The sequence below is a fragment of the Lytechinus variegatus genome, chromosome 10 (assembly GCF_018143015.1).
Source record: "Lytechinus variegatus isolate NC3 chromosome 10, Lvar_3.0, whole genome shotgun sequence".
NCBI classification, from domain to species: Eukaryota; Metazoa; Echinodermata; class Echinoidea; order Temnopleuroida; family Toxopneustidae; genus Lytechinus; species Lytechinus variegatus.
The window spans coordinates 19,379,509-19,398,053 of record NC_054749.1 but is presented as its reverse complement, the minus strand read 5'-3'; the positions used below and the strand labels follow the sequence as shown (position 1 = coordinate 19,398,053).

Sequence of the window (18,545 nt, the reverse complement as noted above, 5' to 3'; positions counted from 1 at the left end):
CTCCCCCTCCCTTTTGCTAAGCGCATGGCGACAAGGGACAGAAGGTAACAAATTGAGAAGGGAAAGTAATATACCATAGATCAACTGCCCTTTTTGAGGCAAGAGGACACTCGTCTACTTACAAAACGGGCTTTATGGGAAAAGATGAACTGATTACGTCAATTCTAGTGGTCTCAAAATAAAATTAGAACATAATCGTGGCACTTAATTCTTTACAGATGTCAGATAGCTTGTCTCCAAACGCAGACCCCGTTATGGGTTCAAACAATTCTGAACGTTATTTAAAAAAATAATATTTTGCAATTTCTATTTCCGGAATACCATGTGTAGTAGCACAGTAGATACTTTACATGGCCTACCAGCATCTACGCTGACAGGTAGGATTGAAACCTGGAATAAATGTGTTGTATGTATACTGTATGTACGTATACGAGGAAAATTGCATTAGCGCTATTTTTGTTTTTTATCCCGCCCATATGAGTGCACAAAATTAATGAATAGCGAAGGAGTCCGAAAACTGCATATGGGCGTGACTGAATAGCTCTATGCATTAATGTGTGCATGCATTCATAGACTCCGCCCATGAGCCCACTCAAAGAACGAATAGCAAAGGAGGTTGAGAACTGCGCGTGATGTGAATGGATGAGTATGTTGTATGTATAAATATGTACCGCACTGATTCTACCATAAATCCCGCCCATGAGCCTACCCAAGGAACGAATTTTTAAGACTGAAAAAATGACGTGGCTGGAAGTGGATGTGTTGTGTGTATGGTTTGTGTTTAGTCGCACTTGCTCTGATGTCATAAATCCCGCCCATGAGCCCACTGAAAGAACGAATGGCAAAGGAGATTCGTAAGTGCGCATGACTGATAGGGTGGGAATGGATGTGCAGTATTTTTTTTTAATTCATATTGGGAAACCCCTCACCTCGGATGACCCATGTATTTTATTTTGTTTGTTTTGTTCAAGCGGGCACACGACATTCAATATGTATCAAAGTCTCTCAACTCACGGGTTTTTATATGATTTCATTTTATTGCATCTCTCTAAAATCCATATTTATGAACAGATTTTTTTTCAATTTTCAAAATTTCGTTCTTCCATTCACTAGTCTTTTTCTTTATCAATCACTACGCTATCTATTATTTGTTTCACCACTTTATCAATTTCACAAGACCCATCAGTCCTTTTCCTTCATCTTAATAATCATCTGCTCTTTCATACGACATTGTTCCATCAATTCCTGTCACAGCCATTTAATCTTCATCTTTCATCAGTAATTAATATCAATATAAAATATTTCTTCATCTTTTTCAATTTTGTCAAAAATATACAAGTCATACACTCAGTCATTTCACGATTTTCAGAGAAGCCATAACAAGTATTGAATAATAAACATGGCTTTATCAGTTTCTATCATTCTCATACGTTTGCGTTCCTAAAGATCATATAGATACATCCTAATAATACGTAGAGTGCAGGGGTATGAGTGGTCACAAAAAAATCTGAAAAAACTGAACTGTTGAAAAAGTCTGAAAAAGAAAGACCTCTCGTACTTTTTGCAAAGTGGAAAGCCATAAGTAAGCTGAAATCAAACTGAAAATCAAAACAAGTGAATCTTAAATCAGATAAAAATCTGAACTCTCACACCCCTGTAGAGTGAAAAGAATTTTGTTTCATTGCAAAGCTCCGCCTCAAAACTACGATGTATTATTGTGTAATTTGCGCGCGCGGTAAAATACTGACATTGGTTGAGCGGGCGGGCATACAGCAAGAACAGTAGGAGGGGTGACTTAACTTTTCTGTAGAATGATTCGGAGGAATCACGTACGAGTATTTATGACAATATGGGCGTATTCGCCAGCGCTGTTGGAATGATTATCAAGCATGGCTTTAATCACGTATAATGAGCGAACAGAGCTAGCTAGCTGATGGGTCCAGCGCATTTTGTATATCAGCGTGTATATCAACACGTCCGGGCGTCATTGTGGTACATGTCTTGGAAAAAAGTGTTTGGAATTAGCTGAATTTTAGCATACATTTAATTGGATAACTTCCACTTCCTTTTAAAAGATCAAAGATTATAGTCATGTACATTTGATAATCGCTTGCCTCAAATCAATCTAGCGAACATTCAAGTAACATTTGGTTGCCGATCGTTGTCAAACTGATCGGATGCTTCGATGGATTGGATTTTACTTCCATGCTTTATATATTTGCTAGTACCGGAAACAAACTCAATATCCCTTTCCATCTTTGTCGGGAATTTACAAGAATTACATACATCTTTTTGAAAGCTCATGCAGATTATCGGGTTTAAAGCATGAATTAGCGATTCGCCAGAGCAAATGTTTTCGTCTGGGGAATATCCCTTTGAATACTGTCACACCTTCCACGGCACACATCGTCATTCATTATAGTACTGTTGCACCCTCGCAAGATCTCACGGCAAACAATGGAGGCAAGGAACTCGTTTGCACGCGCCAATTAATTCCTCTTGGTTCGCCAGCCCAGTACCCTCGAACAATAGAGGTGAAAAAAACGCGACTGCACGGGCTCGTTATGTCACTCCTCGATGGTTGCAGGGGTGCTCTATTGATATGCAAATTCAACCTCATTAACTTCGGGGCGTGCAAGCGCGTGCATGAAAAGTAATGAGGGTGTGCAAACGCGTTCGCACGCCCCTCCCGGATATTGACGTTACGCCTTATTTATTATCATGTACTGTGTACATGTGCCATTTGGATGTAAAATATTGACAGGCAAGATTATTTGCAGTGAGTGGGGTATTTTTTATTTATTTTTGGCACGTACAAATTAAAACATGTGTAGTTCATGAACATCATAATGTAGACTACATGTACATGCAATTACCAGTGATGTAGACTGTAGTCGGGGCCAGTCTCGAGGCCACATTTTTCAGGCTTTGCCTTTGTCTCTGGCTGAGTCGTATGTCCAAAGGTTCATTTGAGAGCAGCATCATGACTCAGAAATATCCACCTCGACCAATTCCCTGTTTATGATTCTCCTTTTATGATTTAGATCCTACATGGTTACAGGACAGACATACAGTAGAAAGATTGATGTAGACGTTCTTTCAGCCCTGGCCAGTCTAGGAGCATCCGTGCACAAGGTACCTTTCACTACCACCACCCGTTAAGATTTGTGTCATCATCAGGACTTTGTTGCACAAAACTATGCAATCCATTACAGTACTTAATGGCCACAGAGTAAAAACACTGTTTAAAATTTGTATGCACTGAGCTATGTGAACCTTACAGTAGTTATTTAACAGTTTGAATAAGTCTTTGAATATTTTAAACAAAGTTTAAATTTTGATATTCAATTTTCATAAATAAAGCTTTGTTGTTAACTGGTGAACAACAACTGTAAGCTTCATATAGTAGACGTTGTATGATTATACCGTTAATGGCAACACTTCTGTATAGTCAATCAAAGTCAAGGAACCCATGGATGTTACCATTGGAGGATCAATAATCATCAAACAGTATTTCTAAGGCAACAAGACCATTAATTTATTTTTCAGGTATAACATTTTCCCTGTTTTTTTTCCATTTTAAGTGTAAAATTAAGAATAAATAGGTGAGCAGAGGTTGTGTTTATATGCTCAAGAAAAATTGAAGCATTTAAAAATTCAGTCATTCATTAAAGATACACTCATTCATTGTACTTTTATGATTATCAGGCTGTCTTAACTTGAATATACAAGTTTTTTAAAGACTTAAATATATTGCTAGTGGAGATACTCTAGATATTCAAAACAATGAAATTTGCATTTCATAATCTGTATTCTGAAAGAGGTGAATAGAATGTAGCGAATCACAAAAGCTAAAATCAGCCAATGTGTGCTCTTTCCATACATTTGAATCCACAATCTTTGTTCTCATAGGCACAGTAGATCTGCTCTATACTTACCAAAGCATTTTGCCATTTTCTACAAATGTGTTCATAGATCTGCACCGACATCCGCCTTTTAGCAAACCTCAAGGAAGTGGAAGAGCCTTTCGAGAAGGATCAGATTGGTTCCAGCGCTATGGCATACAAACGAAACCCAATGAGAAGTGAGAGGTGCTGTTCCCTAGCAAGACATCTAACCTCTTTGGTGATGGATCCTTTACAGACTCTTTCTGTTCAATGGTTTGAAAGAACCCTTGATGATAGCGCAAACAGGTGAGGCCATAGGTCACGATGCAGGAGCCAAGTATCGTTGATTCTCTTTAATACTTTATGGTAATCATAATAATCCATATTTTTTTATTTGAAATAGAAATCCTGAGAAAATTCATTTTGCCCAGTTGGTTTAGGGCCTGGCAGCTGCTGAGCAGCATCAGATTGACATTCCTCTATCCCTAAATCGTTGAAAGCCAAACAGCGTAGCAGCAACTCCTATCTTTTAAGGTTTTTTTTTTGTCTGATGCAGCCGGGGCTTGAACTCCCAACCTCTTGATTGTGAGGCGGACGCTCTACCAACTGAGCCAAAACACCAGTGTTTACCCAAAGTCTGAGCTATGTTGAGCTGTGTTCTTGGCATGATCTCTACTCAGCACCTTTTCTATCCAAACCTTTGTATACATACTGAAGGATCAGGAATCCTGCTGTTTGTTCTCTTGTCTGGCTACTTTCCACCCTTACAGTTGCTTTCTGTATACATGTACATCTTTGAACATTTAACTTGGTTTGATTCATGTTCTGGTATGAACTTGCGTTTGTAGAATCTATGGCTACGGTACGCTACGTGAACAAAGTCAATTGATTTCCGGGTTTCGGAGCGTCAAATGCGCCAGCCAATCACGATCGTGTTACCATTTTCGGTTTATGATGAACTGAAAATGGTATCAAGAACGTGATTGGCTGGCGCCTCGTATGCTCCGAAACCCGGAAATCAATTGACTTTGTTCACGTAGCGATAGATTCTACAAACTCACAAACACGATGCAATATCGACGCTACTTCGTAAGATTTTGACGGAAAAGCAAGAAGTAATAAAATTTGCTTACCTGCGTGGTATCGGTGAGAAAACAGATCCTCTGAGAATACCTTTCATAATTCATATGAAATAAAGGAAAGTGGAATGCTAGGTCGATTTTGGTACGAGGTGACAGACTATTGCAGACTTTTTTTGATGGACTGAGGCTTGCAATGCGCATGCTTACTATATTTTCATTCATAAATTGACTTGCGTCGCAGTGGCTGGATGACGTCACTGCGCTGCAAAAGAAACATGGCGACGATTGAACGATCTCAGTCACATCATCATCACTTGAAAAAAACTAGTATATTTATGGATATTTCGAGGGTAATTGGTGAGATTCAAAATGAGACTTGTGTACTTTGTGACGAGTTACAATCATGTCTTACACAACGTAATACAAATCAAATGTATGTTATACTGGTGAGCAATTTTCGGGTATCGGGTATTGATTTTTCTACCCGGGTACCCGAGGCTTCCGGGCGGGACCCGAGTACCCGGGTTTTAGTCCCAGCCCTACTACATGTCTATGAACAATTGCTTAGCTTAGAAAATAAAAGTCTTCGAACTAGATTCATCCACCTACAATAAAAATTCAAGAAATTTATGTGCTTATGTACTGGGGAACAAAACCTAGTGAGCAGGTTACTGATTGTGTGTTTAACCAGATTGTAACCTGACGTCCCTCACTTTGCCACTTAAAAGATATAACAGATTTACACTTCAGTATAAATCCATGGATGGGTTATCTCAGGTGTGGATAGGTTCGGTTTTATTAAGACAGAGCTTTTACGAATGACTAACTACCATATTAGTTTCTTGCTTACTAGGTTCTTTGTCGATTCCAGACACTGACATCAGGGATTTTAGAATCAGTGAATAAGTGAATCACCGTCCAAGTCAATTGATCATGCTTGTCTAAGTTCACTAGAGATATGAATATTTTAGATTTAACTCAATGCTTAAGTGTCCTCAGAATTTTATATTTTAACCAATGAATAATCTTACATTATTCCCATCATCTTCAGGAGGATATGTATAGCAGAAGCGTTCTTGACGGCTGACGTCCTACTCAGCACACTCCAGAACATTTCTGAAGGAATGGTTGTATACCTCAAGGTTAGCATAATACCCATTGTTAATTGTTGTCTCTCTCTGTTACATGTAGTTTCTATCTGTTTTTATCTTTTTTATCTCTCCTCCTCTACTCCACCCCTGCCATCTCACCTACTCTGTAGGAAGCACCCTTGTAAAGAAAAAGATTAAGATTACCAAAAGAGGACATTAAATCTAGATCCCGTATTACAAAGAGTTGAGAGTGGTCTAATGAACCACAACCATGGAAAGCCAGCAACTTCAACATCTAAAAAGCATATTTGTTAAGAATATTTTCTAGATATATGTGTATATTTCATCGCTTTTTTTAGAATTCGGTTTGCATTTCTTTGCTTACAAAGGATGTTGTGCAAATTTCCTGTAGGGAAAAATTATGACATTGATGGATTTCCATATAGTTGAGGTTGATTGGATCAAGTATGTATCTCTTTGTACAACAGGGCCCTGATCATTGATCAAATGCATATTTTCTCACAGTCAATAAATTACAAAAATAGATAAAGGTCAGTGCACTTTGGTAAGCTTTGAATGTTCAAATGATCATTTTGTCTGATGACATCTGAAAGCTTTAAGCCCTCAATAGACCATTTATGACAAATGAAGAATGTTCCTTTCAATTCAGCAACTGTCTGTTGACCTGTAGCTTGGTTACACGGACACTTTGTTGGGGCATTAACATGGACAGATGCACAGTGCATGGTGGCCAGTCGTGCTTTGGCTTGAATTCACAAATGGATCTATTTCATTTCCATAACAGACTCATTTGTAAACTGCTTTTGTGTTGACATGCAGGATAGTGTTTCAATGACCACCGAGCAAAGATGCAGCTTACATCTTCCCTATTTATGTTAATGATGAAATGCAGGGGAAAAAATATTTTTTGTCTCACCTGCATAGCAGGGTGAGACTATAGGCGCCGCTTTTCCGACGGCGACAGCGGCGTCAACATCAAATCTTAACCTGAGGTTAAGTTTTTGAAATGACATCATAACTTAGAAAGTATATGGACCTAGTTCATGAAACTTGGCCATAAGGTTAATCAAGTATTACTGAACATCCTATTAGAGTTTCATGTCACATGACCAAGGTCAAAGGTCATTTAGGGTCAATGAACTTTGGCCGATTTTGGGGTATCTGTTGAATTACAATCAAAACTTTAAAAGTTTTTGGATCTGATTCATGAAACTTGGACATAATAGTAATCAAGTATCACTGAACATCCTGTGCAAGTTTCAGGTCACATGATCAAGGTCAAAGGTCATTTAGGGTGAATAAACTTTGGCTGAATTGGGGTATTTGTTGAATTACCATCATAACTTTGAAAGTATGTTGGTCTAGTTCATAAAACTTGGACATAAGAGTAATCAAGTATCACTGAACATCCTGTGCGCATTTTAGGTCACATGACCAAGGTCAAAGGTCAATGAACTTTGGCCATAATGGGGGTATCTGTTGAATTACCATTATAACTTCGCAAGTTTATTGATCTGACTTTTGAAACTTGGACATAAGAGTAATAAAGTATCACTGAATATCCTGTGCAAGTTTCAGGTCACATGATCAAGGTCAAAGGTCATGTGAGGTCAATGAACTTTGGCCACATTGGGGTATTTGTTGAATTACCATCCTATCTCTGTAAAGTGTATTGGTCTAGTTCATAAAATGTGGAAATAAGAGTAACCAAGTATCACTGAACATCTTGTGCGAGTTATAGTAGTTTTCAAAGTCAGCACTGCTGCTACATGTATGTTGAATCGCGTGATGCAGGTGAGACGGCCAGAGGCATTCCACTTGTTATTTTCGAGGGCTACTTTTTACAATTTACTGGCTAACTCCAGAGAACATTAGAGAAGCTTTGATATTACAGTGAATGGGAATTTTTCTGGCCTTTTTTGAGCATTCCTGGGCCAAAATTGCCCTGAGCCACCATTTATATTTTTCCCTGATGGAATTTAATGAAAGTTATGAGGTCTGAGATCCTTGAGACATGATATTCTCAATTTTTTAAGAAAGACTCTTGGAAATATTGTTCATGATGACAATTTTCTTCAAAGTACTTGCAGGTGATAGAGCGCCACATACTCCAAGAGCTTCCTTTCATGGCTACAGAGAACATCATCATGGCTATGGTGAAGGCTGGAGGCAACAGACAGGTAGGAGAGAGAGTAGATGTATTGTGAGTGTGACGTCTAGTTTAGTTGCACACAAATATCATAGATGTGCATAGTCACCTTTTTACGCAGTGATTAAATTGCCGGTTTGAAGCTGCTTTATGGCATTTTCCCTTTTTTTATAGCTGTTTAGTTCATTTTGTAAAGCTATGCACACTGCGTTAGCAACTTGCCCTTCCCTTGAAATCGCCCCCCCCTTGTGTTCACTGAACCACATGAAGCCGCATGTCCATTTTATAGTAACTGCTTTTTAGATTGACTATGATGATATTGTTCCTGTGTAATCCTAACATGTTTGCAATAGAATTCTGCATTGAGAACGTATGTTCTAATGTAGAAAATGCTTCTATTGTTTTAATAAAATGTTAGAAATGATGCAACACCTTCTTGTGATTGAATATGTATTGTTTACACGGTTGCTATATGCTAATGGGTGAAGGGTGGAAACATTTACCCACCAGTATTACACACACACACACACACACACACTTATATGATTATATAGAAGAAGAAACAGCAAGTAAAAGAAGAATGTAATGCATTTAGCTCCAACAAAGTATATTCGAATGAATGAAAAACTATATATATCCTGTATAGTCCGCCTCTACTGTCGGTTTCACACTTCTTTAGCGATCGTCGGGCGACTGAAGTGGCATCATTGCATCGAGCGATAGATGCATGAGATTTCAGTCTGTATGGTCTTGTGGTTTCTTTTTTCTTTTGTAACAGCACTTAGTACATGTATTTATCTCTGAGCAAAGGTTGATCGAGTTGCCTTATTTGTTGCGATGGTGAAGTTGCACTTCCCACTTCTTTTTCCTAGATCTTGATCATTTCACGGTGTCCTACTGAAGCTTGTAATTTTTCCCCTTCCTTATATAGACCACAGATGTATTTTGATATCTGTAAAGCACTTAGTTATATATCTGTAAAGCGCTTAGAGACATCGTTTTGATGTGTTAAGCGATATATAAATGCGGATTATTATTTTGAAAGTTCTGTTTTGTTTTTAACTTTGCATTGCGGATTTATTTATTGTGATTTCTGTATCTCTCCCCCGGGAGACCAAAATAAACCTTAATGACCATGGGTGAGGTGGCCTTGTAGACAATCGCCTTTATTACATGTAAGGAATTGCGGAGGGCAATCATCTTTCACTCTGCAATTACAATTACCTATGTTCTCTCAAGGGTTCATCTGATGCCTTTGGCTTCCTTCTGTCATTGCATGATTTCATGACCGACTGCATGTTTTTTTATACAAATGTGACCTTGACCTTTTATTGAGGATCCTTTGTAGTTTGCTACCCTCTGGGGAAGTGTATGCAAATTAGTTCAAGAATTTGCTGCCAACATTCATCTTTCATTAGTAATGTAAATATAAATGATGGCAGAAAATTCTTGGGCTTAATTTGGGGTTCTTTGCAAAAAAGAAATTAAAAAATGTTGCAATTGCAGCCAAACCTACTTGTCTGCATAATTGGTTGGCCTAATAGCGGTGCATTTATTGATATTGGTCTGCATCATCTGCAAGTATGTAATGATTTTTTTTTAACAAGTATATAGTTACTCCATAAAGTAGTGTCTAATTTACTATGGGTAACTTAAAGATCATGTAATATAAACCCTTTGCATTGAAATCAAATTACACTGAGATACCAAACAAATCTGCCTTTTGTAGCCTGTATCGTATCACAATACACTCAAGCTAATATCACAAGTCAACGTTTCTTTTTTGACATCACAATGAGAGACACACATTAAGTGCACCCTTGGAATACAACCATTTTGCACAATGACGTACAGTCACATTCATATTAGTTGAATAATGAAGATCTTGTGGGCTTGCCAAAGTATAAAACATCCAATGCTTATAGAAAACGGGTGATTTTTTTTTCATGGTGAAATCTTGATAGGGCTTACACATAAAGATTAGATCAAATAATTTGCCTACTGACTGAGATGGCTACTACAGACCTACAGTTATACTGCCTCTACAATCGCGTGTCTGCATGATGTATGACATTTTAGGATACTGATTTTCTTGATGCTATCTGTCCTAACATATGATTTCTTTACCGGGAGAATTAATAAGTCAATCACACACAATACTTGTTTGATTTGAATACACAATATAAATAACACAATACATGTACAAAGAAACTGTAAATTGTTGGATGCTTGTGTTTTTTTTTCAGAAAATATCACTAGATAGTAAAACAAATATTTAAGGAAGTTGTAGTTTGTCTAGATAAATTCCAATTATATTTCTTGAACCTTTCCTCCTTTCTTTTTTCTTCGAGTTTTTTCTTCCTTCTTTATTGGATCTTCTTCTGATCAACTACTAATTTTGCGTATAATGTGAATATTTATGTTGACACAGGCATTGTGGAATTCAGTTTTCTAGCTGTCAATGCTACTCTATATGGATATAACTTAGATATATGTAAATGAATAAGAAATGAATAGATAACAAAATAAATATATGAATAGGAAGAGTATGTCTACCAAACCAAACTACAGAGCCTATCGCTTCCCAAATGTTTGTTCATGCTGTAATGCTGCCAAAATGTAAAAGTGAAATCGAAGCCTGCAGTGCATTGCTAAGTTTGGAGAAAATATATCTTCAGTTTGTCCGAAATTTGTTTTCGTAGGATTGCCATGAGCATATCCGCACAATGTCACAAGAAGCAGCCGCAGTGGTCAAGCAAGAAGGAGGGGACAATGACCTTGTAGATAGAATCAGACGGTCATCCTATTTCTCACCTATTCACGATCAACTAGACAAGCTCCTTGACCCTTCCACTTTTGTTGGCAGAGCTCCAGAGCAGGTAGGTGTTGACTTATCCCTAATTGCATATTAATGAATTTTACCATGTATGAGAAGATTTATTACATATGTTGCTTTTTGTCTCACCTGCGAAGCAGAGTGAGACTATAGGCGCCGCTTTTCCGACGGCGGCGGCGGCGGCGTCAACATCAAATCTTAACCTGAGGTTAAGTTTTTGAAATGACATCATAACTTAGAAAGTATATGGACCTAGTTCATGAAACTTGGCCATAAGGTTAATCAAGTATTACTGAACATCCTATTAAAGTTTCATGTCACATGACTAAGGTCAAAGGTCATTTAGGGTCAATGAACTTAGACCATGTTGGAGGAATCAACATTGAAATCTTAACCTGAGGTTAAGTTTTTGAAATGTCATCATAACTTAGAAAATATATGGACCTAGTTCATGAAACTTGGACATAAGGTTAATCAAGTATCACTGAACATCCTGCATGAGTTTCACGTCACATGACCAAGGTCAAAGGTCATTTAGGGTCAATGAACTTTGGCCGAATTGGTGATATCTGTTGAATTCCCATCATAACTTTGAAAGTTTATGGATCTGATTCATGAAACTTGGATATAATAGTAATCAAGCATCACTGAATATTTTGTGCAAGTTTCAGGTCTCATGATTAAGGTCAAAGGTCATTTAGGGTCAATGAACTTTGGCCAAATCGGGGGTATCTGTTGAATTACCATCATAACTTTGAAAGTTTATTAGTCTAGTTCATTAAACATGGACATATGAGTAATCAAATATCACTGAACATCCTGTGCGCGTTTCAGGTCACATGACCAAGGTCAAAGGTCAATGAACTTTGGCCGAAGTGGGTGTATCAGTTGAATTACCATCAAAACTTTGAAAGTTTATGGATCTGATTCATGAAACTTGTACATAAGAGTAATCAAGTATCACTGAACATCCTGTGCGAGTTTCAGGTCACATGATCAAGGTCAAAGGTCATGTAAGGTCAATGAACTTTGGCCATGTTGGGGTTTTTTGTTGAATAACCATCATATCTCTGTAAGTTTATTGGTCTAGTTCATAAAAAGTGGACATAAGAGTAACCATGTATCACTGAACATCTTGTGCGAGTTAGAGTAGTATTCAAAGTCAGCACTGCTGCTATATTGAACCGCGTGATGCAGGTGAGACGGCCAGAGGCATTCCACTTGTCTATATATACTCTTTAGAACAAAAATGCTCTCCAAGAACATGTTCTTTCTTGGCTCACCATTGGTGAGAGCTATTTGTCTTCAGGGGAGCATTTTATCAATAGTTTCATCCGACAAGTTGTCAGATCTGACATCTTTCCTTGATTCTGATTGGCTGAGAGGGACTATTCCTATGGTAACTGTCGGATAAATTGGTACTTGTCGGATAAAATGTCCAAGTCCTTTCATGAAACGGTCTTTACATCCATCCATTTATCTGTTCATACTTTTTGTCTCACCTGCGAAGCAAAGTGAGACTATAGGCGCCGCTTTTCCGACGGCGGCGGCGGCGTCAACATCAAATCTTAACCTGAGGTTAAGTTTTTGAAATGACATCATAACTTAGAAAGTATATGGACCTAGTTAATAAAACTTTGCCATAAGGTTAATCAAGTATTACTGAACATCCTATTAGAGTTTCATGTCACATGACCAAGGTCAAAGGTCATTTAGGGTCAATGAACTTAGACCATGTTGGAGGAATCAACATCGAAATCTTAACCTGAGGTTAAGTTTTTGAAATGTCATCATAACTTAGAAAATATATGGACCTAGTTCATGAAACTTGGACATAAGGTTAATCAAGTATCAATGAACATCCTGCATGAGTTTCACGTCACATGACCAAGGTCAAAGGTCATTTACGGTCAATGAACTTTGGACGAATTGGGGATATCTGTTGAATTCCCATCATAACTTTGAAAGTTTATGGATCTGATTCATGAAACTTGGACATAATAGTAATCAAGCATCACTGAACATTTTGTGCAAGTTTCAGGTCACATGATCAAGGTCAAAGGTCATTTAGGGTCAATGAACTTTGGCCGAATTGGGGATATCTGTTGAATTCCCATCATAACTTTGAAAGTTTATGGATCTGATTCATGAAACTTGGACATAATAGTAATCAAGCATCACTGAACATTTTGTACAAGTTTCAGGTCTCATGATTAAGGTCAAAGGTCATTTAGGGTCAATGAACTTTGGCCGAATCGGGGGTATCTGTTGAATTACCATCATAACTTTGAAAGTTTATTGGTCTTGTTCGTTAAACTTGGACATTAGAGTAACCAAGTATCACTGAACATCCTGTGCGTGTTTCAGGTCACATGTCCAAGGTCAAAGGTCAATGAACTTTAGCCGAATTCGGTGTATCTGTTGAATTACCATCATAACTTTGAAAGTTTATGGATCTGATTCATGAAACTTGTACATAAGAGTAATCAAGTATCACTGAACATCCTGTTCCAGTTTCAGGTCACATGATCAAGGTCAAAGGTCATGTAAGGTCAATGAACTTTGGCCATGTTGGGGTTTTTTGTTGAATAACCATCATATCTCTGTAGGTTTATTGGTCTAGTTCATAAAAAGAAGACATAAGAGTAACTATGTATCACTGAACATCTTGTGCGAGTTAGAGTAGTATGCAAAGTCAGCACTGCTGCTATATTGAACCGCGTGATGCAGGTGAGACAGCCAGAGGCATTCCACTTGTTTATACTCAAGATGTTAAACTTGTTTATTAATAGCCAAGTCTACAGTGTACCTCAACAAGAAATTTGAGAAAAATAGACAATAAGCACTCTCCAGGCAGTTTTATCAATCTCTGGGGAAAAATAAGAAAATTGAGTCTTTCGAAATCTGTCTTATTTTCTCAAGAAAGTTTGTGCATGACACTTTTGTTGTTGAGAGCCAATGATGCCATACACTTTTTCTTTTGTATTCTACTGGAATAAAATATTTTCTGTTTCCTTTTTTTGTGTTTTCACTCTACCTTGTGGAATGGTGATCATTATGACTTATTATAATTCAAGAACAAATTCATCATCAAATTAAAGATTATATTTAAATTCTATTTGACCCAATTTGAGGGATATTGTAAATTATATGTAGGTAGTGCATACATGTATGATCATTTGTGCTTTGCAAAACTTATGAGTCATTGAACTAAGTTTATATTGTCTTAACTGTGGGGTCACGGAGTCAAATGTTGAACATCATAGAAGTCAATCGTTTTAATTGTACTCTAAAAACATCTAATTATATAGGCCAAAACCCCAAAACTATCAAATTTAACTTGATTCACATATGCATATTGCATGAGTGACAATATCACAAACTACATGTCCATGCTTGATCTGAGTATTTTAAAATGTCGGAAGTTAAACTGGTCATTATTGTGGAGGCATCTTTATATTGGCTTCATACATGGGGCAGTCCACTTTCAGTCTTATTTTTGTAATAACTCATTGTGAGAGCACCTACTTCATAGCATCTTGATTTGTTTCTCTTTTATTTCCAGGTAACCAATTTTCTTGAGGCTGAAGTCAAACCAGCTCTAAAGCCATTTGCCAGCTTTCTAGATGGAATATCTGAACTTTCTTTATGAATTTAGACAGTATCATGTGTCTATAAGCTTATTCAGTTATGACAAAATTCAGCAATATTTTTGTTTTGGAAGTTGAAATAAAAAGTGCCGAGCAAGAGACTCTTTTTTTGTAGCAAGGAGACATAAAGCTGCAACATTCAACTTCATTTTTTTTTAATGCAAAAGAGTAAAGTGGTTTGTCCAGTTATGTGTCCAAGCTTGTCACATCTTTAATGAAATATAGATTAGTTTCTCAGTGCAACTTTGCACAAATCCCGAGGCCTAATGCATATTCAGTGCAAATGCAAAAAATTTCACAGATTTTTTAAAACGTGGGCTTCAGCGCAGAGGAATATCTTTTGTGTTCGGGAGGGATGCAACAAAAGATGCCTCTCCCCCCACCTATGAACAAAGGATAATTCTCTGCGATGCCACCCATAACCATGTATGTTGAAGCCTTGTTCAACCTCCTTCAGATATGGTGCTACAAAGCTCAACAAATTTTCTGTACAAAGACGATAGGACATAGGGTTACAAAAATTTTTGTTTTGCCTTCAGGATCAACAGCTTTCTGCCACAAAGCTTCAAAAAGTTTCTGTCCAATCAGATTTCCAAATACAGGTTAGCATAAAATACCGAACTTATTTTGTGGACAAACTCATTTAGCATAAAAATGATGTATGAGTGTGACCCTTGCCACCAGAATGGCCTTTTGTTTTTCAATTTTTACGACCTTAGGCATGAAAAGCATGTTTATAAATTAGTGAGGTGGTTTATCTCTCTACTTCTGAACATCATAAACAATTTTTTTCTTTTCTTTGTCTCACTGTATGTTAACGAGCCTTTAGTGATCATGTTTTGTCTTATATAAATGTAATATTCCAGTGACATGAAGTTTGGGCTGAATATGATTATCAGAGTTGCTAGCATTGTAGCAAGTACCTGTTTGGCATTGGCACTGCACACAGTGCTTCGGTCATTGTGTTACATTATTTAAGTGCATTATGCTGTGCACTTATAATTGTTATTTTCCCAGATATATTTTCCTTATGAAAGGATATCAAGCATCAGTTTGCTCTGACTTGTTTTAGTAGTTCAAGAGTATAAGAATTAATTTTCATTATTCTTATTTGGTATACATCATTTCTTACCCATGCAACAAAGATGATTAACAAAAGATAGTGAAGCATTGTTACTCTCTTGCTATTGGAGAAGAGACAATTTCCTTTGATTTTAGTGATAGTAGATTTCATACAATATTTTCCTTCGTGCTCAACTTAAATATCATTGCAAGCCTTGCTATTACTGTAGATTTTCCAGCTTTTGGTCCTCTTATCCTATTTTCAAAAGTAATTGTTATACAACAGTACTAGTCTTAGGAATTAAACTACCATTTGTATTTGAAATCACAATTTTATTACTAGCGACATCACTTTTTCAAAGATAGATATGGCCCTTTTTGGGTTCCCCTATCGGTCATTCCTAGGTCCACTTTGAACATCAGTTGCTAATATTGATGTTTAGTGACCACTTGCATCATATTGGAGTAGAGTGGTTTCTTTCACATGACTCATAATTATTACTGGTTCTAGTTTCAGCTTGTCACCGGCATCAATAGCAGGGTGGTGTACTTCTTCCATCCTGTAAAGTTGAATGTTTTGTTAAATTGTATGTCTGAAATAATCCTTATAGAGAGGAATAATCCGTTACGAATGGAAAATACAAACTGCTATCCTGGGGTTCACCTTGAAGCATGCATTTGAGATCATATGCTATTTGTCACTGTTTGAATCTAATTATTTGATACAGTGTGAAATTTTGTTGGAACATCAGGGGCCTGTATCATGAAGCTTAGTGATCGATCATACAATTGATTTGGTTCACTGCACATAAATGTAATTAAGCAAGAATAGATCAGTTCTCGAATCAAGCATTCAGCTTTACCAGGGTTCTTTAGTAAGTTTGAGCTCGCACTTAGCCCCTTCATTGGGCCAGTCAGTCATAGATTTATTGTGCAAGAGCTTGATATACAGTAACATTAACGATAATAATAAAAGATGTTTTATAGCACCATTTACCTAGAAATAATCTTTTCAGAGGCGCAAATTATTATCACCTTGGCTTTAGCTCGAGCTGCCTTCCAGCGTTACGCGCATTCAAGGAATTATTCTTGCCGGGTACCCATTCGCTTCACCTGGGTTTAGTGCAACGCAATGAGGCTAAATTTCTTGCTGAAGGAAAACACTCCGTGGCTGGGATTCAAATCATGACATGCCATAGTTAACAAAATGTGTTTGTATGGTCCTGCAGCTCCTTGAACATTCCAGGAATGCTAATTGTATCATCGCTCATCAGCCAATTTGGATGAATATTCCCCCAAAAAGTTACAAGTAATGGCTGAGATGTTTCCGAAAGACTTCCTGACAAGTTACAAAGATGTGTGTCTCTGATCCAAGCACAAGAATTTATTTTGTCCTGGTTGAATGGAGGTTATTGATGCAGTGGAATTACACATTATAGTGAAATTCAAGCAAATGATTTCTACTGGATATGCAAAAAAAAAACCCAGGAGACTCTGGTTATGTATAATTTAGTCCAATTTAGTGTCACTTTAGAGCTCTGTAACACGGCTGCCATAACTGGGAAGCTTCCAACATAGAATAAAGGCACTTTCATTGGGTTATGTCATTGGCAAGGTGTGTTGCTATGTCACTGCCTCAATTATCTTCTGTTAGGCATACTTGAACCCCCTTTAAGAAATTCCATTTACAACATTACCAAAACAAGTGAGAACTGCAAATCTTTTGAATGATCAATACTTTACGACGGTGTGTGTACACATTTCGTTGTCTTAATATCCTGAGAATGCTGAGTATTGATATTGAATGTATAACGAGGTACTTTGGAACATATGAATAAATACATATATGTAAAAACTATTAAGTGTTGGAGTTAGTCTTCTTTTATACACAAGTTACCAAATTTAATCATTCCCTTTAGCTCATGTTGGTTGTAGGATGTTGTAGTGTACATTAATTAAATGGCTTTGAGGTGCTACATGTGGTGGTGGAAGATGGTGAAAGTTGTGGCAGTTCAGTCCAGGAAGTAGTGGCGCAAAGTGATTGTGCAAGGAAGATAGATGGCCTTGTGGATGCTTGAGGATGAAGGTACATTCACACTGTCAACCAGGTAGAAGATGGTTGCTAGAGAGTTGTTGCCAAAGTTGTTTTGGGTTGTTAGGTGTAATGTTGGGCATTGTGGTGCAAGTCTAAAGTTGATGGGGAGTTCAGCCATATGGTTCTTTGTTCAATATTACACAGTCTGTGAATGAAGGGAGTGAAGGCAGATTACTGCTGTCGGAAGGATTTAATGCTTTTGGATAATGGAAGTTAAGAGGTTTGAGGCGTTTTTCTTTGTGCCTATGGTTGCAATGTGGTGCAGGCCGGTGAAATTTGGCAGCAATAAAGCAAATGGACTAATGGTAGTGAAAGGAAGGTTACGCAGTAGTATGACAGGGTATAGTAGTTGTAAGAGTTTCTGATGATGGAGGTGGTGTGCGATGTTAGTCGTTGTGCCTATTGTACGTGCTAATGGTGCAACATGATACAAGATTGTAAAAATTGTTGGTAGCTCAGTCCAGAAAGTGGGAGTGCAAGACGTTCATCAGCCCCCTCATCGGATTATGGTAGTACTTGTGGAGTGTTTCGACCTACAGTCCGATTGTTTGTTTACTACTAATAAATCATTGTTATTCAAGTAACGGAGTGATAGATTTTGAACAACGCTAAAAGCTTCGAGACACAAGGCAATAATGATAGACCTGTAATCATCGGGCTCACATCGCCTCT

At 37.5% G+C, this 18,545-nt stretch overlaps 1 protein-coding gene across 1 annotated transcript in view; it reads left to right on the top strand.

Annotated features, from left to right (window-relative positions):
- LOC121422246 (adenylosuccinate lyase-like) overlaps positions 1–17,636 on the top strand; it is a 42,736-nt gene extending 25,100 nt beyond the window's left edge. The window contains exons 5-10 of the mRNA XM_041617157.1: positions 3,045–3,135; positions 3,976–4,193; positions 6,021–6,111; positions 8,172–8,261; positions 10,933–11,109; positions 14,632–17,636. Of these exons, the coding sequence (XP_041473091.1) occupies positions 3,045–3,135; positions 3,976–4,193; positions 6,021–6,111; positions 8,172–8,261; positions 10,933–11,109; positions 14,632–14,718 (754 nt within the window). The 3' untranslated portion in view covers positions 14,719–17,636. The remainder of the gene's footprint in view (positions 1–3,044; positions 3,136–3,975; positions 4,194–6,020; positions 6,112–8,171; positions 8,262–10,932; positions 11,110–14,631) is intronic.
- The last annotated feature ends 909 nt before the right edge of the window (positions 17,637–18,545 follow it).